This window comes from Pelodiscus sinensis, chromosome 4 (genome assembly GCF_049634645.1).
Source record: "Pelodiscus sinensis isolate JC-2024 chromosome 4, ASM4963464v1, whole genome shotgun sequence".
Taxonomy (NCBI): domain Eukaryota; kingdom Metazoa; phylum Chordata; order Testudines; family Trionychidae; genus Pelodiscus; species Pelodiscus sinensis.
Genome location: NC_134714.1, coordinates 66,191,627 through 66,215,607, shown reverse-complemented (window position 1 = coordinate 66,215,607; position 23,981 = coordinate 66,191,627). Strand labels below are relative to the sequence as shown.

General features: G+C 41.9%; 1 protein-coding gene across 3 annotated transcripts in view; it reads left to right on the top strand.

The window, feature by feature from the left end:
• LOC102449068 (cytosolic phospholipase A2 zeta-like) overlaps positions 1–23,981 on the top strand; it is a 44,336-nt gene that overhangs the window by 6,350 nt on the left and 14,005 nt on the right. For all 3 annotated transcript variants that reach the window (XM_075927219.1, XM_075927218.1, XM_025188328.2), the window contains 10 exons: positions 505–635; positions 2,448–2,520; positions 7,672–7,808; positions 10,334–10,462; positions 14,473–14,522; positions 15,069–15,111; positions 16,449–16,515; positions 18,291–18,460; positions 20,922–21,035; positions 22,606–22,643. In XM_075927219.1, the coding sequence (XP_075783334.1) occupies positions 534–635; positions 2,448–2,520; positions 7,672–7,808; positions 10,334–10,462; positions 14,473–14,522; positions 15,069–15,111; positions 16,449–16,515; positions 18,291–18,460; positions 20,922–21,035; positions 22,606–22,643 (923 nt within the window). In that variant the 5' untranslated portion in view covers positions 505–533. The remainder of the gene's footprint in view (positions 1–504; positions 636–2,447; positions 2,521–7,671; positions 7,809–10,333; positions 10,463–14,472; positions 14,523–15,068; positions 15,112–16,448; positions 16,516–18,290; positions 18,461–20,921; positions 21,036–22,605; positions 22,644–23,981) is intronic.

The window sequence follows — 23,981 nt, the reverse complement described above, 5'->3', positions numbered from 1 at the left end:
GCTGGAAAAGACTATTAGTTGGCCCGTCATATGCTATTTGTCAGGGTTCCATGGCAGGCATCAATATCCTGGCTTCTGTTGCGTCTGGCTGGATGTCTGAGTTTCCTTAATGCAATACTTACTTCCCTGGACTAGGGAATTTTGTGGACATTTGATGTAACTATTTCTTCAATGCTAAGGGAAAGAAACATTCAGCGAAGCATTCAGTGAGATGCACAAGGGTAGTTTTTGAAGCAGACTCCAGCCATTTAGGAATATACAAATGAAGTTCCTGTGTGCTGATGTCTTCATAATGTCTCTAGTCACTGCCTCGGACAGTAAAATTTTTAAAGGCAGTTTTGAAGCACCATTAAAATAATTTGGCTGGAGAGAGCAGCACTACAGGAGTGCTTTCAAGGAAATGTTCTCAGAGTAACAGCTGTATTGAGGAGAGAACAGAACCAGTTTAGTGAATTCAGAGCAGCTCAGTGGTTTTAAACGCCTCTTCTGTTACATTTACCTCAGGCTTGGGAGGTGCCTGGACCCAGTCTCTCATGTTCCGGGCTGTGTTGCTTAACCGCATGTCAACCCAAATGCTACCACTTCTGGCTGCTGTAGTATTTAAGAAGAAAGATACTGAATTTTCTGACAGGAAGGTAATGTAAACTGTAGATATTCTTCTGTTCTATGATTTTTCATGAAGAAACTGCAAACTATTGTAGTAGACATGTAAAACTACAGGCCTGAGCATAGTGCTTATTGGTTTGAGTGGTACTGCTGACTTCAGTAGAAGGTTTAGCAGTAGTAAGTCCTTCATTATCCAGTGTGTTTTCAGGGTCAGTTCCTAAATCTGACGCTTTCAGTATATAGAGTGAGGCCTGGTTTAAATTGGTAACTTAGAATGACTTTGCTATGTTGCTCAGTGGTGTGAAAAATTTACACCCTGGAGAGTCACGATGACCTAAACTCTGATATAGGCATCAATAGGTTGATGGAGGAATTCTGCCATCTGCTTAGCTACAACCTCTTGAGGGGATGGATTTACTACAGCATTGGAAAACCCCTGCTTTTGCCAGCTTCTGCACTACAGAGGCACAATTGCAATGTATTTGCATAGACATATCCTGAGTGGAATATTTATAATCTTTGGGAGAAAAAGGGAAAAGATTTATTTAAATGTTTGCATTACAGAGTAAGGAATACACTATTATTAACAAACTATAGCTGGACTTTGCTGCCCATTCTTGTTCCCAAACCTCTTGTTCCAAGGATGGGGGAAGAATAATTAGCTTTGAGGAGACTGTGTAACACTCACTTGCCTTTTTTCCTTATTGCTTTACCGTTCAAATATAGAGCAGACCTACTTAACAATTAGGTTTATATACCTGTAAATAGTGATGCAAAATTAAGACTACTGAGCCAGATTACTGTGTTTAGTCACCTGCTGGCTAGAGGTTCATCACAAGTGGTTAATCATGAATGAACAAAATTATCTCTGCCAAAATAATTCTCCATTTACATCAGTAACATTCAAGCTAATAATCTAGCCAATAATACAGGCACTTTGGCTTTAGTCAAGGATTTTGTTCAAGTTCTCAAATTTTTAGGTTTGACCACAGGAGGAAAAAATGTATGTTCATACCCTGCGTGTTCGCTAACATATGCTAACAAACATGGGGTAAAATTTTAGTGAAATCAAGGCAGTTTGCTGTTTTCACAAGTGCTAGTGGACTGCTAGCATTTATTTTTACCCACTAACATGTGTTAATGCTGCAACTAGCTTGCCTTCACAAGGATTTAACCTTATGTTAGCTATGACATGTTAGTGAACACGAGGTGAGAACACATTTTTTCCCTCTAGAAAGATAATGCCTCTCCACATTTTAAATCAATAAAGTCAAACAACACTTGTAAAGGTTAGAATAAAAAAGTGTGGGACTTCATCTCTTGTGTTAGATCTTTGAGATAAGCCTTTAATTTATGTTATTTATTAGCAAATAAATGTTTTTCAGCTTTTTTTCCTAAAAGAATGCATGGCAGCTCAGTACTCCATAAAAAACATTTTCAAATAAATGTAAAGAATATATTAATATACATTTCTATGAGACATCATAAAGTCTTCTATCTTAGGTTATATAGAAGTATTCTGACCACCATAACTACTCCCTGTCCCTTTGCGAGGACTTTTTCGTGGTTCATAGTCCTCAGTTTAATGCAGACAACTGACTCTGAAGATGAGTAGGCAAATCTGAGCTATAAAGACAGATTGTTGAAGTAGGTAAGGAAAAGTAGACCAGTTCTACTTGGCTTAGCCTGATTAGCTTCCGCTTCCTCAGTTTGAAGTGGTTCTTAGTTTTCATAGGCAAAGCAACTCGCGCTGGCTGGTTCCCCTGTTTTTGTTTGATTTTAGCAGTTTTCTTTAGGTGGACTGTGGCAGAGTTTGACATTTGGGTTGATTGTCTTTTCAGCATGAGAAGCATCCATACTATAACCTCACGGTGAAAGTCCTCAGAGCTAGAAACATTCGTGCCACTGACCTGTGTAAGTCTTTGACCAAAATTATACCAACTAATTTTCTGTGAACAAACTACTTCGGTTCCATAGTGCCTTCTGGCCTCTGTCATAAACACTAAATTAACATTCACAGGTTTTTAGTCTTAATTTTTTAACTGAGGCCAACAAGGAGAGCCAATAGAATGAGAGAGTCTTGTTAATTACATCAAGGTACATTAGTAACATGGAGGAACTGTGTAATGACAATGACAAAATTGATAGGACAAAAAATGTTGCTCTTGATTTTTTTTTTCTCTGACACTGGTGAAAATGAAGTAAAACTCAGTGATGTAAATAGTTTCACTAATGTAAAAACTAGGGGGAGTGCAAAGTGAATTTTTATTTTTAAACATTCAATTTTGTATAAATCCTTCCCTGGGTGTGTTAAAAAATAAATTAAACACAATTAGGTGACAATGTTCAGTTCCTTTAGTCAACTCCCTTTGAAAATTCTGCATTTATTTTCAAATTAAAGTTATTCTTAACTAGAGTTTGTTGTTAGCCTGATTTTTAAATATGGTGGCATTTACAAAAAAGAGCACATTTTCTACACGTGAAAAAACATTGTGCATATAAACAGCCATTTGTCTATGCAAATTAGGTAACTGGGTACCTAACTATCTCTTATTTATGTATAGAGATTCAGTAAACATGCTATCTGTTTGTGTGCGCACATCCATACACAGGTTTCTACAGACAGATATGGGGAATTTTTTTTCTGGGATCCCCTGTAGGAATTGCAGGCTGTGTGTGGGAAAAGGTATAGGGAGAACACAGCCTTTCTTCTAGTTCATCTAACTGCACCTGTATCTTAGTGCACTATGCTTAGAGGTTGGGATTATATAATTAACTGTGATAAACTGACCCTACAACATAAAGAACCTGGGAGAAGTTCTCAGAATTCAGGTTTCCTGTATTATGATGGTTGGCTCATAGTAGGTTGCTCCAGCCAAGAGACCAGATTGGTGGCTTTGCTCTTGCTCCATCTTCTAGGAGTGATGGTTGTCTGTGAAAATAAACAGAAGTCCAGATTAACACCCACACTGGCGATACACTTTACCAATGGGACACTGGCCTCCATTTCAACAAAAGCTATCTTCCCCACAGAAAGATTTCTGATACAATAGATTACTTATTGATCAAAGACAATGGTCAAGCTGTGCTGTGCTTTTCTTTTCTAGGTCATATGGCCTCATGCATTTATGTGACACCATTTGCCAGACTTCATCTATGCTGCCTACAGGCTTGAATCTGGTCAGGCTATGCACCAGACAAGGAGCTCATGAGAGTGACTATTCTCTTTCTTCTTTGGTGGTCAAATCTGGATGCAATGAGAGTTGTCATCCTTTCATCACTCCTGCCCCTAGTATCACCATTCTAATAGGTGCATCCCTTACGGGTTGGGGTGCTCACCTGAATAGCCACACCGTGCAAGGTATTTGGACCCCATGGGAGGCCAGCCTGCACATTAGCCTACTGGAACTGAAGGCAGAGTGTGTGGCAAGTAGGCAGGCATCTCTTCTACTTTTATTTTCTCCATGTCCAAGTAATATTGTGCAACATCACCATGGGTCTTTTACATAAATGACCAGGACAGAGCAAAATCTCTTCTCCTTTGCCTAGAAACAGTCAGACTTCGCAACAGTCAGACGTTGGAACAGGTGTGCACCAGAAACTGCATCATTATCCTAGCTGCGTACTTTCCAATACTCTTTAGCAGACAAGCTCAACAGACACTTCTCTGCAGACTGTGAGTGGGAGATACATAGCTCCATCCTGAATGAGAGATTTATTCAGTGGGCAATACCTTCATCAGATCTTATTCTCTTTTTGTCCCAAACAAAGAGGAAGCTTCCCTTGTAGTGCTCAGTGGATCATAGCTTTCAGGGCAATGCTCTCCTGTTGTCATGGATGGACAAATCCAAACATTTCTTTCCTCTTGTTCTCCCACTGCCATGGGTCTTGAGAAATATCCATCATGAAACACATTCTCCTCATACTCAGTGGCCCAGAGAGTTTTGGATCCTCCTCTCAGGATCTGCTGCTTCCTGGATCTCCATACTCAGGAAGGGGGCAGAATCAGACACCCTCATCCAAACCTACTCCCCCTCATGGACTGCTGTTTGGATGGGCATCAGAACTAGAGCATGTTTGCTTGGCACTCATCCAAGATATTTCTTATTCAAAATAGGAAAGAGTCAGCAAGGACCTGCTATCTAGTTAAATGAAGATGCTTGGGCTCGAAGACCTGGGCTCAAAATAAACTGCCTTCCCCAAGTTCTGAGATACCCTAGTCATTTTAATTTACCTCCTATTTTTAAAGCTTTTAGATCTCTCTGTTAACTCACTGCAGGTCTATTTTGCAGAGATCAGTGCTTGTCCTCCAATAAAGAGATGTTACATCTTAACTCATCCTACAATATTGAAATTGATGAAAGGCCTAGTTAGAACTTTTCTGCCAGTTGTCAAATTGCATCTCAAGAGGACCTTCATCTTGTCCTAGTAGTACTCACCAGGCTGCTATTTGAACATGTTCCATATCCCACCTTATTCATGAAAGTTGAATTTTTAGTTGCTATTACCTCAGCCAGAAGGGTGAGCGAGAAGAGAGCCCACATGGCACACTCACCACGTACTATTTTTCACACAAAAAGGTCTCCCTTCTGCTGCATCCTAAATTCCTTCCCAAAGTTGTTTCTGAATTCCGTGTCAACCAAATTATCCATTTACCTTTTTTCTTCCTGGGAACTCATGCCTCTGTGGTGGAGAGGAAATTTCATTCCCTTGATGTCAGTTGTGCCTGGGAATTCTTCCTGCAGAGGGCCACATCTACCCGACAATTGCCTCGTCTATTTCTTTCCATAGCAAATAGGTCACAAGGACAAGCTACATCTTGTTAGAGAATCTCTAAATGGATTTCTGGAAACATCATCACATGCTATCAGCTAGCACTTGTCCCTCTGCCTGATGGGTTAAGGGCTCACACCACAAAAGTACTAACTGTTCCTACAGCCTCCCTGCAGGAAGTACTGATAGCGGGTATATGCAGAGCAGCTACCGGGAGCTCCACACATGCTAGTTGAGGTCTCTGCTGCAGATGCAGTAGTAAGAGTTGCAGTACTTGCAGCATCTTTGCCACTGGCATCTTTTCAGTCTCCTCCAGAAATACACACAGGCAGTAGTTCCCAATGTTTTTTATACCACGAACCGGAAAACTCATTCACAAATTTTTGGCGGACTGGTAACATTTTATTTGCATTATATAACGAATATGCAAATATGCGAATAAAATGCTACCAGTCCGCCAAAATATGTATCCCAGCCCTGGCCCCCGGAGCCACTGCAAACAGTTGGCTTTAACCCCATGTGGCGGGCGGCTGCCAGAGCTGAAGCTGGCTCCTGTGCAGCAGCTCAGGGGGCCAATGTGTATCCCAGCTCTGGCCCCCAGAACCACCACAGACAGCTGGTTTCCACTCCGGCACTGCCGTGGCCTGGAAGCCAGAGGTTTGTGGCCCAGCACTGGTCTGCAGACCGGCACTAGAAACTGCTGCATGTAGGGACGACAAGTGCTTGAAGAAGAAATTAGTTTAATTACTTGGTACGCTCTCAGATGTGTGGTTGGTGTCTGTATTCCATTACCTGTCCTCCTTCACTTCGGCTCTGGGTCTTGCTGTCTTCATGGTATTAGAGAAGCCCACACCACCTCTTACGTCCTCAGGCTGGAGTGAGCTCCTGCACATGTAAAGGCCAGTGGACGCTGCAGGTTAGCATTTCTGGCACCATGTGGAATACAGATAGGGCTACACATCTTCAAGAGCTTCCAGTCAGAACAGTGGTTTTCAAATTTTTTGGTCTGCGGTCCACCCTGCTCAAAACAAATCTTTCTGTGGATCACCGGCCAACTACCCTTGGTAACAAATTGCCTTCTCTTAATCTCTGAATGCTCCTGGGGCATAAAAACATAAATATGCAAGCTGAAACATAAAGCTGTATATAACTGGTAAGAAAGGAAATACTATAAATCAAAAACTATTAAACAGATTAAATGCTTTAACTTTATCATGTTAGTTTACCAAACTTCATTTTAAATAAAGTAATATATTAATGTATGTCCAAAACAAAAGGTTTCAACATTCTCTGTTTATGGCAGGGGTCTGGAACCTTTTTCAGGTTGGAGGCTACTGACCTACAGAAAAATCAGTTGGAGGCCGCACAAAAGTTAGAAGCTAGCTATATAAATAAATAAAAAAATCAACATGCACCTCAACTGATGTGGTCCCTGACCTCACTCCCATCATGATCCAGCCCCATGGGGGAGGGATGAAGAGGGAAGGGAGGACAGAGATTCAGGGCTTCCCACCAGCCAGATGAACTCTTCTGGGGTCCCAGAGCTAATAGATTTTGTGGGCCCCTCTAAGCTCTGGGGTGGGGCCAAAATGAGGGGTTCAGTGTGTGGGAGGGTGCTGTCAGGGAGCAAAACAGAGAGATCTGTCTGGAAGTTTGGGAGCTGGAGCAGGCTGTGATTCTGGCCAATGGGAGTAGTGGGGAAAGCCTCCAGGTGAGCAGTTTCCTGTGCTGCTGTTCCCCAGCCATCGGGAGGGGGGAGCAACAATGCGCAGAACTGCTTCCTCTCCCTGTGAGGCTTGGGGCTCTTTTCCCCCTCCCCGGGAAGCCGGTGCTGGTGCTCCAACCACTCAGGGGCTGGAGTGCTGCCAGCACAGGTTCCCTACTGTGGGAGGAGCCGAGCCAAGCCCTGAGCCTGTGGCCTGTCTGCAAGAAGGTTGCAGACCACACTTTGAGAACCACTGAGATAGTCTCAGAGGTGTAGCTGTGTTAGTCTCTAACTTAAAAAATGAGTAGTTCTGTGGCACCTTAAACACTAACAAATATATATATAGTGTCATGAGTTAGAGGTAACTAACCTCAATTTTTGTTGCTTTGGATGCTTTTTTCATCTTCATTGCAATTGGCTCCATAGGAACATGTTTGTTATGACAGCCATTTTGAATGTTACATTGTTGATATTCAATAGCTTGAATTAAAGACTGAAAAGAAAGTGAATAATGAGAAATGATGGGTTGTGAAGAAAGCTGTGTTGATAAGGTTTTCCTGATGCCAGTCTTCTGTCCTGCCTTCCAGTATCCAAGGCAGACTGCTATGTGGCATTGGATCTTCCAACCGCATCTCCAGTCACATCTCGAACACAGGTTGTTTATAATTCCAATGATCCAGAGTGGAATGAAACCTTTAAATACAGGATCCACAGTATTGTGAAGGTGAGGTGCGTTTCTTTGACATGGAGCTGGCTAGAATACTCTATGGTCTTGCATTTGAAGGATCTTAGTATTCAAAACAAAACAAAGGATCTTTATTTACAAGAGACAGAAATACAGAAATAAAATTCAAAGATCCAACATCTGCCTCTATCTAGGTCTTCATTTCACTGGGAAGGTGTATTTCGGCCAACACAAATGTAGGAGGTAAATTAGAGTCCCGTCGTCTTGTTTATTAAAACAAGATTTTGGAAAAATAGTAGTGCAGGGAAAAGTAGACACTGGGCTTTTTAAGGATTCTTGAGAAGGTGTGACAATAGATGAAGAAATTTTCCTTTTGCTGTTTCTCAAAGGAAAGTGTTTGTAAGTTGAATAATATGCTTATATAGAACTGTACATCTTGAAGTGCCATACAGACTAATCCTCACAAGATTTCAGTATGGTCAGGTAAGAAACCTGTTGCAAACATATGAAAACTGAGGCACAAATGTGTTGTAGGTCACCTCACACTACACTGCAAATCTGTGACAAAGCCAGGATTAGACGTCAGATTTCCAGTCCAAAATTCAAATCATTACATCACTGCCTCCTTAACTAGGAACCATAACTGGAGATGGGGAATCTAATTCAGCATCCCCTTACAGGAGTTTGATGGAAAGGGGTAAGGTGGAAATGCTGTTCCTCAACAGGATGTGATGCAGGACTGGCTAATTGAGCTCTAACCTGGTTTGCCCTTTGAAAATGCTTTGGCTCCTGGCCTGGTTTGTAGACCAGGTGTCCTAGAGATGTATATTAAATCAGTCTTTGCTAAAAGAAATCAACAGAAATCAATTTCCTATTGATAGCCAAGCAGTGTCAGCACAGTAACACCATTTATGGGGGGTTAGGGAGGCAATAGTTTCCCCCCAAGTTTGGACCCTTGGATTTCATACTTGAGGTCTGCTTAAAGCCCATACTCTGGTTCCAGAGGCAGTTCTTAAATGAGCAGCTTGCAGCTTTGCCTTTAGGGCAGGGAGTTTATTATAAAAAGGGAGAGGCAGGGTGATTAAGAATAACAAAAGCCTGGACATTCAAATAATTGAAGGATCTTTAGAGCATCATGAAAACATTGCTGGGTATTCCACTTAAAAGATGGGGGGGGGGAGTGGGAGGGGAGAAGAATAGGAATGAGTGTTGTGCTGTTGGGATTTGTATTTGGACCACTGATGTTAAACTTATAAAATGTTTTTGAAATAGGGGTAAATAGTGATGAATCCAAAGCTGACTGCACAGAGTTACAAAGGGATCTCACGAAAATGGGTGATTGTGCAACACAAGGGCAGATAGAATTCAGTGTTGAAAAGTGCAAAGTAACACACATGGAAAAATATAATCCTAACTATAGATACAAAAATGATGGTGTCTAAAATAGCTGTTACCACTCAACGTGGAGAGTTCCCTGAAAACATCTGTTCAGCGTGCAGTGGCAATTTAAAAGCTAAAAGGCTAACCAAATATAGGGAATCATTAGGAAAAGAATATATAATGAGACAAAATACCATATTGCCTCTATATAAAGTCAATGTATGCCCATATCTTGAATATTGTACGCAGATCTGGTCACTCCATTTTAAAAAGATACATTGTATTTGGAAAAGGTACAGAAAGGGCAACAGAAATGATTGGGGGTAAAGGAACAGCTTTCCATGTGAGGAGAGAGTAACAAAACGGGGACTTTTCAGCTTGGAAAAGAAATGACTAAAAGGTTTGGGGATATGTTAAGTGTCTAGAAAATCATGAATGGTGTGGAAAAATAGAATAAGGAAATGTTATTCATTCTTTCACTAACATAACACAAGACGGGATGGATCATGATGCTTTTCTCTTTTGTTTATTCCTTCTGAAGCACTGGACATTGGCCACTGTTGGAAGACAGGATACAGGGTTAGAAGGACCATTGGTCTGACCCAGTATGGCCATTCTGATGTTCTTATATAGAGCTGAAATGGATCTGCCCCCTTGTTGTAACTCACTAGACCCCACTTTCCTTCTAGAGTTGAGATAAAGCCCAGGAGTCCTGATGGGGTGGGCGTGTCTCTTCACAAAGTTCTGCCTCTTCGTCTTGCTCTGTTCGTTTGCTCCTTTCAGACCCCAGGTCTGTTACTGGCAAGAATACTTTGTATATTTGGCAGCTCCAGTCACTACTGCCACTCTATTTAAGTCGCATAGATGCCTGCCATGCCTATTGATTATTCCACCTCTTCAGGAGTCCTATGTTCAGTGAGGTGGTCATGCAATAATGGCCATGAGTGCGTTGGCTGTCCCTCATTCTTCAGTCCGAGGGACATGCCAGCAGAAGGAAAATCCATGAGGAGATTTTTCATTTAACAGGGACATGACAAAACAAACTCAGTAGGGGAAATGTTTTAGTTGTTTGAAAGGACAAAAGACAGAATAACAAATTCAAGAATGTACCTTTATTCCACTTTAGGCTATGATCAATTTTATTATTTCTCTGTAGATAAGATTTCTCTCTTCTCCCACTGCAGAATATCCTGGAGTTCACCTTCTATGACAAAGACATTGTGCTGAGGAGTCGCATTGCTGCAATTGATTTTGATGTGGGAAATATTAACCCAGGGCAGACTTTGAATCACACATTTGTGCTAAATCCAAAGGTGAGACTTTTCTACTCAGCTTCCCAGTGGGGAAAAGACTAGTGCAGGTAGGAATGTGCAATTGACAAGTGATAAAGAAGCTGGTAGTTGTAGCAGGATTACTTTCCACATTAGTTATGTGGTGATTGTTGATTTATTAAATATTTGTTTCCAAAGCCGAGGCTAATGAGGCTGACACATTTCAATCTGTGCAGTTGTCCTGGGTCACATTGTAGTGATCATGCTGAATAATCACATTCGACATTTTATCTCCTTTGGAGCTTCCACCGTAGCCCTGTGCTCAAACTCACTTTTGTTTGGCTTCCAGGACTCACAAAATGAGACACTCTCAGAACTATTGATGATATTTGATATTGAGTCACTGGTGAAAATATTAAAGATTCAGATTTAAACTCCTTATTGTCTTCACATTCCTCATCACACCTTTGATGAAACTGGGTATAATTTTATTTTTTGAAAAGGTCTCCACTGCAGGCTGCTGAATTTGTCCTGGAAACCAGATGATATAAACAAGTTTGCATTTTGTTTGCTCTTCATAGCTTCAATCACGTTACAACTGAGCTTCTCTGCTGTATGGCAAGAACAGTCACAAACAGTCCCACCTCATCTGAGTGCTGTCATGGCACTGCTGTAACTAAAGACTTTCTGGGAACTTATCATAAATCAGTTGGTTTTTTAGTAACAAAGTACTTGTTTCTTACTGTCACCTCTAGTTTACTCCCATTTAAGATTTGTAACCACAGTGTTTTCTTATATATTTTGCCCTGTGTGTGTGTGCCACAGTTTTCTCCCTGTAAATCTGGAGGGACTCCATCCAAGTGAAACAGTCCATCTTTTTTATTTCTTCGCATATGGAAGCTGTTCCCCACATACTCCTAATTGTTGTTGTTGGCCACCTCTGTACCTTTTCCAATTCTAATACATCTTTTTTGAATTGGGATAATCAGAACTTCATGTAGTATTCAAGGTGTGGGCAAACAGTGGATTTATGTTGTGGAATTATGCTGTTTTGTCTTACTGTATATCCTTTTATTAATGTTTCCTGACATTGTTAGCTTTTTTTGACTGCTGCTGCGTATTGTGGATAGTTCTCTGAATATGCTCAATCTTTTCCTTGAGCAGTAACAGCTATTAGACCCCACCATTTTGCATGCATAGTTGAGATTATGCTTTTCAGTGTGTGTTATTTTACTTTTATCAGCATTGAACTTTGCCATCTCAGTGTTTATTCATTTCCCCAGATCATGGATGAATATGTTGAACAGCACTAGTCCTTGTACAGATCCTTGGGGGATACCTCTTTCCACAATGAAAACGGATCATGTAATTCTTACCCTTTGTTTCCTGTCTTTTAACCAGTTACTGATCCATGGGAGGGCCACTTACTCTGCTTAAAAGCCTTTGGTGAAACCTTGTCAAAGGTTTTCTCAAAGTCCAAGTACACTGTATCCATGGTGTAGTAGTCAATTGCGGAAAAACTTTGTATGTGATAGTTTAGGGGTGGTGAGGCCTACATTCTTCCCTCCCTCCCCTTTTTCCCTTTTCCCTATATCTGTTGAGCCAGAAGCAAGTCTTTGGGAGCATACGCCATTTAAGATAAGCATTGTTGCCAGTATAGCAAGAGCAAGTATAAGATAACGGTAAAGCACAAGAACGCATAAACAATTCTGTTTACCCTAACGTACTGATCATGTAAACAGGGCCAAAGGACAAGAAGATCCAGATCAGAATCAGATCGATAACTAACAGCTAAGCTCTACATCAGCACTAATGAGTAAGCCCTGGAAATTTCCAAACTGCCAAACAAAGCCACTTGATCCGCAGCCTACCCGGGGTCCCAGGCTTGCAGGAAGGGACGTAAGATAAGCAGCTTCTTTGTTATGTTGTTCTTCCATTTATGGGGCACAGCTGTTAGCTGTCAAGAAATAAACTACTTGTGTTTGACAGATACCTATGTGGTGTCCTTTGTACTTTGGGAACCCAGTGTCGGACCTGAGACTTACTCTTGCCGACTACATTAATGTAATGTAGGCTGCGGACGAAGTGGGAGGTTGTCTCAGCTTCCGAGGCACCGGTACCCAAAGCCCATCGGGGAGGTCTGATTCGCTAGGCTCTAAGGCAGCCTTAAATACAGTTTTCCTGCCTTGTTTGGCAGTTTGGAAATTTCCAGGGCTTACTCATTAGTGCTGATGTAGAGCTTAGCTGTTAGTTATGATCTGGTTCTGATCTGGATCTTCTTGTCCTTTGGCCCTGTTTATGTGATCAGTACGTTAGGGTAAACAGAATTGTTTATCCAGATCAGAACCAGATCATAACTAACAGCTAAGCTCTACATCAGCACTAATGAGTAAGCCCTGGAAATCTTGTGCTTTACTGTTATCTTATACTTGTTCTTGCTATACTGGCAACAATGCTTATCTTAAATGGCGTGTGTTTCAAAGACTTGCTTCTGGCTCATCAGATATAGGGAAAAAGGGGGGGGGGAAGAATGCAGGCCTCACCACCCCTAAACTATCACGTACAAAATTCTTCCGCAATTGACTACTACACATGGTGTCACTTATGTCCAAATGAATTCTGATAGATTGGTGAGGCATGATTTCCCTTTACAAAAGCTTTGTTGATTCTTTCCCAACATAGGCTACGTCTAGGCTGCAAGCCTCTTTCGAAAAAGAGCGTCTAGACTGCAAGTGGTACTTTCGAAAAAGCAAGCTGCTTTTTTGAAAGAGAGCACCCAGGCAGTTTGGATTCTCTCTTTCGAAAAACCCCTGTTTGCATTCAAGAACGCCTTTTTTTGAAAGAACACTTTCGAAAAAAGGCGTTCTTCCTCGTAAAATGAGGTTTTCTGCCGTCGAAAGAAAAGCCACGTTCTTTCAATTTAATTTCGAAAGAACGCGGCTGCAGTCTAGATGCAGGTGAAGTTTTTTCGAAAAAAGGCTACTTTTTTCGAAAAAAACCCTGAGTCTGGACACAGCCATATTGTGTTGATAATTCTATTATTTATTATAGTTTCAACCAATTGGCCTGAATGTAGGCTAACTGCCCTGGTGTTACATTAGCCATTAGAGGCTGATTTAAGCAATAGGTTACATACCGCTGTTAGTAGTGCCGCAGTTTCATGGTTGAATTCCTTCAGAACTTTTGGGTGAATACAATCTGGTCCTGGTGACTTATTACTGTTTATCAATATATTTCAAAATCTTCTCTGTTGATGCCTCTATCTGGGAGAATACCTCAGAAACAATGTCTCAGGGTGGGACTTTCCATCATGTCCTAAGAAGAGAAGACTGACACAAATAATTCATTTTTGCAACAGTCTTGTCTGACTTGACTGCTCCTTTAGCACCTCAGTCCTCCAAAGGCCCCACTGGTTTGGTTTTTTTGGTAGGCTTCCTGCTTCTGAAATGTTTGCATATTTTTTCTGTTAAGTTGTGTGTCATACTAGTTGCTCCTCAGATTCTTTTTTGACCTGCCTAGTTATATTTTTACACTTGAGTAGTTAGAGTTTATGCTCTCTTCTATTTTCTTCAGTGGGATTTGACTTCTAATTTTTGAAGGACATCTTTTCTGTTTTTTAACAATTTCCTTTTCTCTATTGGTTAGCCCTGATAGCATTTTTTTGATCCTCTTACTTTTCTTTTTATTTGGGGGACTGCATTTTGTATGAAGTTCTATGATGTTATTTTTAAAAAGTGGTCATGAAGCTTTCAGGCATTTCACTCTTATGACTGTTCCTTTTCATTTAAATGCTTCCTCATTTTTGTGCAGTTCCTCTTTTTGAAATGCAGTGCTAATGAAGAGGAGGGTTGCTTTGGTATTTTTCCTCCAGCACCATCTTGGTCAGGTGATCAGTGGTATATTCCTACTGCTAAGCACTTATTATTCAAGTACAGAGATTCTATGGATAGAAGTTATCATGGAAGGGGAAAAATGGATCTGTGAGGGTCTGGAGCTATGAAATGTGCTCTCCAATATTTATATGATCCTTTGTGTATATGGTCTCTTTCAAGGAAAAAGAAGGGAAAGAAGAGTTGGACGTGGAATTTTCCTTAGAGGAAAGGTGAGGTTCCCTCCAAGTACTGCTAACTGTACATCCAGCTTGAATGAACCCTTTTATAATCTACTGTCGCGCTTCTGAGCACACTCACTATATAAGGGGGTGCCATTCTGTGTGTCCACAGGGCTGCTGCTTCCTCAGCTTGAAGGGCTTGTTGAAGCACTGTGCTAAGGAAGACACGATTTTAGGTGTATCTAGGGCAGATTAATGCATCTGGATATTTCACAGTACATAGTCCAGTGTTTTATTGCAGTATGTCTGGGAGGACTGGTCTCCTGTTCAAATCTTTCTGCCCTGGCTTCTGGCTATCCCCTGACAAGGTGGGAGAATCCAAAGCAGCTGTATCAAAAACCAAGATGCTATTTCTCCTCTGATAGTGGAAAACTTCTGTCGCACATGAAGGAAGCATTTGTTTCAGTGTTAGATTATAGATTATAAAAAGCCAATCACTGGTTAGGCCCCAAGTGCAGTGAGTTGGGAGAGGGAGGTAAGGGGGGGACTGTAGCTAAGAAACCCAAAACTCATTCATGTTTCCCTTCATTTCCACAGCACAGTTCCCCCCACTGAGGCCATCACCAATGGCGTTCTAGTGGTGAGCAGAAGTTATATTGTTTTGCTTACATGCTGGAGGACTGTTATTTGGTGTGGGTTGTGGTGTCGGTGGTGCATTGGTTTCCACACTTCCCTTTCAGTCTCTTCCCTTCTTTTTTTTTAATGGGGGAAAAATAAAGAAACACTCTCTTTGGCTGCTAATGTAGTGATGGGTCTTGCTTCCCTACATGGTGTCAGGTGGGGACCTACCCAGCACTGTAAGTACCAAAGAAGAAACCTCAACCTCATGAGCTAAAAAATAACTCCATTAGCTGGTTGCAGAAGTAGGCTGTTATACTCCAGTGGACCTACCACTAAAGGTGACATGACCCACTTTCTCCATTTGTTACACTGTCACATGTAAGCATTTCTTGACATTGCCATATGTGGCAAAAAGGGTTAATCATTTTGGGTATGTCTAGACTACGTGCCTCTGGCGTCAGAGGCTTGTAGATTAGGCTACCCGGCATAGGAAAATGAAGTGACGATTTAGATAATCACTGCTTCATTTAAATTTAAATGGCTGCCGTGCTGAGCCGATCAGCTGTTGGTTGGCTCAGCGCGCTAGTCTGGAAGCTCCGCGATCGACATCAAAGGCATTTGTCGACCTCACCAGGAAACCTCATCCCATGAGGCATCCCGGGGAGGTTGACAAATGCCTTTGATGTTGACCGCAGAGTGTCCAGACTACCGCGCTGAGCCAACAAACAGCTGATGGGCTCAGCACGGAAGCCATTTAAATTTAAATGAAGCGGTGATTATTTAAATCGTTGCTTCATTTTCCTATGCCGGGTAGCCTAATCTACATGCCTCTGTCGCCAGAGGCATGTAGTCTAGACATACCCTTTCATTGCAGTGTGTTTGCAATGAGACAGATTTTGTGTTTCTGGAGAATGTGTGTGTGATGAAGGGAGTATTTTGGACTTCTCCCAGTGCTGAAGTACATGTTGACTTCCATAGAAGACAGGAGTGGTACATTTGCCTCTTCACATCCCTGCTCTCCCTTTCCTGTGCCCTTTAGTAACAAACAAGCTTAGGAGCCAATCTCTCAAGGCCAATTTTACTTGGCATTGGTTTAGCTCTGAAACAGCCAGGACTAAGAAGTTGGAGGAAAGTGCTCAAGCCGTAGAGTCATTCTAAGAATGACAAGGAGAGTCTTGCTTAGGGAAAATGCTCTTCTGGGATGTAGGAACAAATCTGTCCTGAATGGAACTTAGTTTTATCCTGAGATGATTCATCTAGCAACTTTTCACCAGACACTAACAGTAGCACCAATGAGGAAATGAACACATCTTCCTAGTCAGAGTTAAGTTCTTACAGCCCATTCTTTTCACACAGGCTCATCCCTGCCTGCGTGTCCAAGGCTCCATCAATAAAAGTGAGAAGACCAAATGGATAATACAGGGTAAGTCTTGTGACAGGCATGGCAATTTCCTGCAATATCCTTGAAAAATCTTATTCAATTAAGTCCATTGCATTATATGCAAAAGTTGTGTAATATTGTGGGCTTTTTTCTGCTGACCATCTTTTCCATGTGGTCAGGATCAAAGGCCCAAGCTGTGTGAAGGAAAGACTGAACTATTATCGCTGTTACAAACTTGTGATCAGAGGAAAAAAACCCTTTGAGGGTTTTGAAGGGCTGACAAGTAATAGAGCTCTTGCTGGAGTTGAGGGGTGATCTCTGGTAACCTTATAGGCATACATGTAGGTTCCTTTCTTGTTTAGTATGTTTTCTCTGTAATGCTCTCACCTTAAGAACAAATGTGCAGGCTTAGGAAGGGTTGTGTGGTAACTTATAAGTGGTGGCAACTATAGCTACTCATACTCTTTCTAGTAGAAAGTGACGTGCAGATGCTGGCCAGTTTATGGAGTCTTGTTTGCTGTGGATATCATGGTGTAGGCAGGGACCTGTGCAGCCTGGAAAAACTCTGATCAGAAGGGAGAGAAATGTGGTCTCTGCCCAAGAGAGGACAGTTGAGGAACTGGGAGCCTACTATGGGTGCATGCGGGGGACTGTGAAGGTGAAATACAGGTGCAGTTGCCCTGAACTGTGATAGATATGTCCTTCCTTTGACATATCCATCCAGTTCAGGGTGTGAGTGGCTGAGCGTAGGGTGGGGAACTGCATCTTGTTATGGCGTTCTATGAAAAAAACATTGATATGGACTTAATAGGACCTCAGGGACGTCCACCTGGTTCAGTTCTAGCAGTCCTTTTGTTCACCTGGCTGGCAAAGGGCAGATTGCATTCCTACAGAAAGGGGGAATGTGAGGATTACTGGGGCAAACAAGGATAATTCTGGGGGTATTCTGTAAGGGTATGTCTACATAGCTGTTATTTTGAAATAACTTTTCTAGCGTCTACACAAGCTAATTGCTATTTCAAAATTAATTCAAAATAGTAGAGGGCTTGTTTCGAAATTGGTAAACCTCATTCCACGAGGAATAGTGCCAAGTTTGAAATTGCTATTTCGAAATAAGTGCTGTGTAGATGCTTATTTCAACATAGGGGGCCTCCAGCCCTTCCCAGGGTGCCCTGCTGGCCTCCCTGGCCACAAGGTAACTTCTGACCTGATGCCCAGCTGGAACCAGTTTCGGCTGGCCTTAAATGCGATTCATCGTCCAATCAGTGTGGACGTGCTATTTTGAAATAACAAAAAGCTATTTTGAAGTACATTTTGTGTGTAGATGCATTATTTCAAAATAAGATATTTTGAAATAACACTGTAGTGTAGATATATACCCTAATATAACACTAGTCCCTCCTGCCAGAACCCACCCAAATTAAATTTCCATCTTACACTTAATGTAGCTCCTTAATGCTGTCTGCAGTGCTGGGGCACAGCTAACACACCTATGCTGGGAATGTATCTGTATTGGGTAGGGTGACCAGGACCTACAACTGGAAACCAGGAAATGCATTTTAATGTTACGAAGGATGAGTATGTAGGTATTACAGCTGGAGATGATCAATGGCAAAGCATTGCAAGCAGAACATTGGGGAATCAATGTGGATCTTGTTCTGGACGATATGAGAAATTCTGGTATCTGGGAGGGGATTCTTGCTGAGGCATGAGTCACCTGAGGAGAGGTGACTGCAATCTAGAGAAGTATATTAGGGATTTCCTTTTCTCTGTATGTTCTTAACTGTGTGGGCTGAATCTCTCATTTCCTTATTCAGAGAACTGTCAGGTCAAGTTGTCTGTGCCAGGTGCCTTTGAGAATCGGTCATCCACTTTCTGCAGTGCTGATTCAGAAGAGAGAAGGAAGATCCCATTTCTCTTCCATGTCGACAGAGAAATCCTCCCAGAACTGCACTTGGAGCTGTTGCAAACAACAACTGTCCTAGAGGTGAGACACAGCATTGTTCAGAGGCTTTAATCCATTCTGAAGCCAGGTCTTTGGCTCCTGAAAAATGACACTTAGGACTTGAGTTCTATACCATTCATAATAATTTCATATGCTACCCTGGATGGAGAAGTAGTAATAGAGGCAAAGTTGACACAGTTCTTGCACCTGTTGATGAAAATCAGTCCATCATGTTAAAACAGGAACTATTTATATTAAAGGTTGGATGTGAGAATGCTCAACAAATAATTAGAGGATGGGGCTGGTAGTGCTGACTCTTGTTATGAAAATCTGTCCTAAATTGGCCAGATTAGGAGCCCTTGAAAAATTGTCATTTGTATGTGGTCAGCAGAGAAATGTTAGAACTTTGTAGCTGAATTACCTGATGATTCCATCAACACAGGGCATGCTCCACCTTGGAGCAAAGCAGAGCGTCTCTGCAAAATTGCAATTCTGCTCTGCTGTGGAATGTTCTGAGTCCAAGCATGGGAAGTGGGAGCAAGGGGGAGCCCTTCTCTCCTGTGCTCGGAATGGCCCTCCCGCTGACACCTAAGGACGGTGAAGGAGAGCAATGCTTTACTCAAATGTAGAAAGGACAAGAGCTGATGTTAGGAAGGGGTAGGCATGGTAGTGGCCTGGAACAAGGAGCTTAGGGAATGAGCAGGGCCTGGAGGCTGGCAGGGAAGGAAAATGTGAATGGGATGAAGTGAGACCAACTGGGCAAGTAGACTGGGAGGTAGGGAGGGAAATGGAAGGGAGTAAGAGCCAGTGAATGGGGTGGAAAACCTGATTGTTTGAGGAGTTGGGAGGGAGAGATTGGGACTGCTTGAGGAAGATGACTGGGACTAGAAACCCCTGTAGTGGGGAGAGTGGAGACAGACCAGATCTGATGAGGAGCAAAGTGTAGGGGATAAATGAGACTGGGCTAAGAAACTGGTGCATGGATGCTGGGTGGGGAGGTCACTGAGATTGGACAAGGAACCTGGGGAGGAAGGTTGGGACTAGAGGTTTGCAGGTGTGGAGACAGATTGGAAGAGGAGGGGGAGACTGGGACTGCTAGGGCCAGTAGACTAGAGACAAGGGGTTGGGGCATGCTGGGCAAGAAAACTTAGACTCTGAGTTGGGGAGGTGACTGGGATGGAAAATCTGGAGGGTTGAGACTAGGAGTTGTTGAACCAGGAGACTGCTATGAAATGAGCAACCTGAGGTACTGTGACAGGGAAGGGTAAAAAGCCTGTTAAAAGGCCAGGTGAGTTGAATTAGGCTGCCACAGGGCCTTTTAAAAAGCCTTCTCTAGGGCAGAAGGAGGAGGAGAGAGTGTGAAGAGGAGCAAACCACCCAGCGGTAAGGCGAGTCAGAGAAGCGGAACAGGAGGAACCTCCAGCCCTGCTAAAGGCTGCAGGGTGATGTGAGGGTCTCGAACAGGGAGAATTGAATGGCTCCCTATCCCCGCGGGCCTAGAAAAGGGCTTGCTACTCAGCTATGACTAGCCCAAACTTAGCAAGTGAAGGCCCTGCTGCAGCCCTCAAAGGGTGAGAGAGTAGACGGCACAGGGGTCAGGGTCCCGGGGTGGGACTGACCTGGTCACAGTATAGAGACTGGGCCTAGCTAGGTGAGGAGCATAGACTGTGGTGAGGAGCCAGGGGTGGAGAAGAAACAAGACCTGAACAGGGCCAGGTTAGAAGATACAGGGTGGAAAGGATCAATGTTGGTGGGAAAGGGCAGAAAAGTCTGTGTCCATTAGAGCAAACACCCCTTCAGAAGCTAGGATGGAACCCAATACCTCCTGGCTCTCATTACTCCTGTGCTGTCAGCAAATCTCTGTGAAACCCACTGGAAAAATGTTTTATCCCCTCTAGTTCAGAGCCATAGAGAGGGTTGTATCCTACTACAGCAATCAGTTACTCAAGTGGCAGAAGTCTGTGCTGCAGGTCTAAAGGTTCTAATCTGCTGATGAGCCACGTGGTTTTATTAAAGGTTAGAAAGGGCAAAGTCAGGTTCCCATTAAAATCAAAAGAAAGGGGACCATTGACTTCAATGGATCTTCACATACTACCATGTATCCCAGTTCAGAGGACAAGTTTGTTTAGTTGCTGGTCTTTGGGAATGTGTCTATATAATGGTCCACGTGTGTGGATTGGGTAGGTCAGAATTCTTTATGTAACTTTAGCTTGTGATTTTTAACTTTTCAAAGTTAGTGAGGTTTTTAAGGAGCTATTATTGGTACATCTTTTCCTGAGTTGCATGTCTCAACCTGACCTGTAACAATAAAAGCTTTTATTGTTGTATAATTAAACCACCAACCATTGTTATTCATTTGAGCAGTGTACATATGGTTTTCTGTTAGCTGAGTGGTATGTTTTTATAGCAAGTATAGTGCACCCTGAGTGATGGAAGGATGCTTCTATAAATGTATATAAATAATTACTTTTCCCTGTATTCAACCAAATGTTTTAATTCCCAGGAGGGATGGAGTGAGGATCTGAAAATGCACACTGCACGCTTAGGGGTGGGATCAGTCCCTCTTACAACACTTCCTCTTGGACAGGAACTTGAAATTAGCGTTCCACTAGGAAAGGTACAAGTCTTTTTTTCAATGTACATATATTTGGGGGCATGGAAATGGTGGACAAAGATAAGCTTTGTGCTTTTAAGCTATGTTGCCTTTTTGTTACTGTCCTTGTTGGTATTTTTTAAGTCAGAAGAATTTGAGGGCATAGACTGTTTTTGACAATGTGTTTATACAGCCTCCTACCTAGTACAGTGATTTTTGGATCTGAGTGGAGCTGCTACATGCTACAATAAAGGGGAAGGGAAAGAGGTGCATGAGTCAGAGATAAGGAATGGAGGGAGGGCAGTGTTGAGGGAGGAAAGGCTTTAGTTTGAGAATAAAGGGAGGCAAGGAGAAGGTTGTTTGGTAGAGCAAATAAGGACTATTAAGGGGTTAATCAGAGAGGGGCAATGTTCTAATGGAAGTGAAGGGTACGAGTGAATGAGGGATAAGCCTACCACTATTTTTCTCTTTATGCCTTTAATTTTTCCTTTAATAATTACCCCTGTCCTCTAACACTTACTTGACCTTCAGGTTTGGAATTGAATTTGGCTAAGAAATACTTTGGCCTGCCTGACAGATTGCTAGAAAGCAGACATGTGATGTGGTAAATGTTCTGGATTCAACTGTGGAAAACCATGGTAGCTAGTCCCTTAAACACTATGGCTACGTCTACACTGGCATGATTTTGCGCAAATACTTTTAACGGAAAAGTTTTTCCGTTAAAAGTATTTGTGCAAGAGAGCATCTATTCTGGCATGTGCCTTTGTGCAAAAGATTTTAGCCATCGGGCTTTCTTGCGCAATAAATTAACGTTGCTGTCTACACTGGCCCTCTTGCGCAAGAATTCTTGCACAAGAGGGCTTATCCCTGAGCTTTATATTCCTCTTGCCATGTAGCATATACTTCCTGTGTCCCAAACACAAGCTTCATGCGTATAGGGATGCAAAAGCTTTAGAGTTCTCTGGCCATAGGCAGCATGCCCCCCCTTACAAGTCCTCCTATTGCATAAGGTGTATTCCATTGCTCTTTTTAATGGGTTCATTGTACCACTGAGAACTCTTCATGGGCCGTCAACAGGTGCTGATGCCAGTCTGTCTGGCGGCATCACCCAGAAAAAAAGCACAAGTTTGGAATACAAAAATGCCCTGTGTATCTATAATTAATAATTCAAAGATGATACAAACTTATAAACAAGATTAGCGTACTTGGCAAATTGAAACATTTTTGTACATACCTCACATGGCATAGCTGGTCAGATTCCTTGCTATTTTATAATAGTAGTATCAACAATATTATAATGATCCACATATTCCATACAGTCCCACAGTATATTGCTGTGTTGCTATATGATGAATTTATTGCTAGCTTTTTTTTGTTTTCTTAATCTACAATAATGGTCACTCCAACTAACACACATTTGTTTTTTGTGTATGGTAAAAACATAATATAGTCCATCCTTAAGTTGGCTTTACTTCTGAATAGATTGTGTGTAGATTTTTTTTTTTTTATGATAAGCAGTGGGAATTTTTATGCTTACTGGGTGAGACCATCTGTACAACTATCCTTCGGTTCAGTATTGTTCTTTCTTTTCCAGGGGCAAGGTGTGGATCTGACAGTGAAGGTTGAAGAGAGGTGAGTCAGGTACCCAGAAATTCTGAAAAGAACAAGCAAATACTGTTCTCATTTATGAACTATCTTGGTAACTGTTTTACCTGTATCCTAGTATAGAGGATTTTTTGTTTGGTTTTATCAGTTCACTATAAAGTTACCAGTTCTGAGTGCTCAGAAAAAAGAACTGGAATTGCAACAAACTTGAGACCAAGAGCTGAAGAGTTGCATACCAAACGAAAATCTGAAAACGTTGCTTCAAATGGTAGTATATGGGCTTGTCCCCAAACTAATGCATTTATGAGTTTGGGCAATAGAGCCAGCACTCCACTCCAAACAGTACGATATGTCTCAAGATTGGTAGATTATATTTTTTTCAAACCAAAGCATACTCCTGAGATGGCTTTAGTCTGAAGGTGGTATAAGTCACGTCATGTCATTAATACACATTTAAAATATTTTCAGCCTGCTGAATGTTTATGAATGTCCTCTAACCAGATTTTACATTTACATTTTTCAGGGAAGTTGTTGCAGTTCTTTTAGGGTGTATTTACACAGCACCCTAAACTCGAAATAAAATACTCAAGTTGCTCTATGCAAATTGCGTACCTTATTTCAAATCTATTTTGAAATAGCTTATTTTGAAATTTGGCACATGTCCACAGCGCCAAATTTCAAAATAACGTGCTATTTCGAGCCATCCCTTACTCCTCGTGCAATGAGGTTTACCGGGATGGTGAAATAGCACACCCGTTTTTTCAAAAAATATTTTGAAACAATAGGCAGCTTGTGTAGATGTGGGGTAGTGCCTTGCAGTGTCTATGTACCCTCAGATATAATAATGCTTCTGTCACTCTATTGAGATGTATATTTGCTGAATGCCCAGGCAAGGACTCAAAGCCCTGCTCAAAGAGCTTATGGTGTAAAAAGGTAAAAGCAAGGTTGGGGACAGGATACAGTTTAACAGTGAAATGACTGCATAATCTTGTATGTGGAAGAACATTACAGCTAACTTTAGTTTTGCTGATACTTTGCTTCTATCTGTTCTCTGATTTGTAATACATTTATCTAAGGAGTATGCATTCTGCTTTTTTGACTGTATACAAATTTTTCTCACCATGTGTCATCCGAGAAATTATGTAGGTGATTGAACAGACTTGTCAGGTACAATTTTTTAAAATATTTAATTTTATTTTCTAATGTTTAATTATCTGATGGAAGACAGCAGCATTGGAATCTTCATTTTTGTGAGGTGATCCTGAGATGTGAGGTTGATATGAGGGTCTTGAAGGAAGTGCGGTATTAACTGCTGAGGCAGGATACAAAATCAGAGAGGTGGTCTCAAGTGGTAAGAGCTCTTTG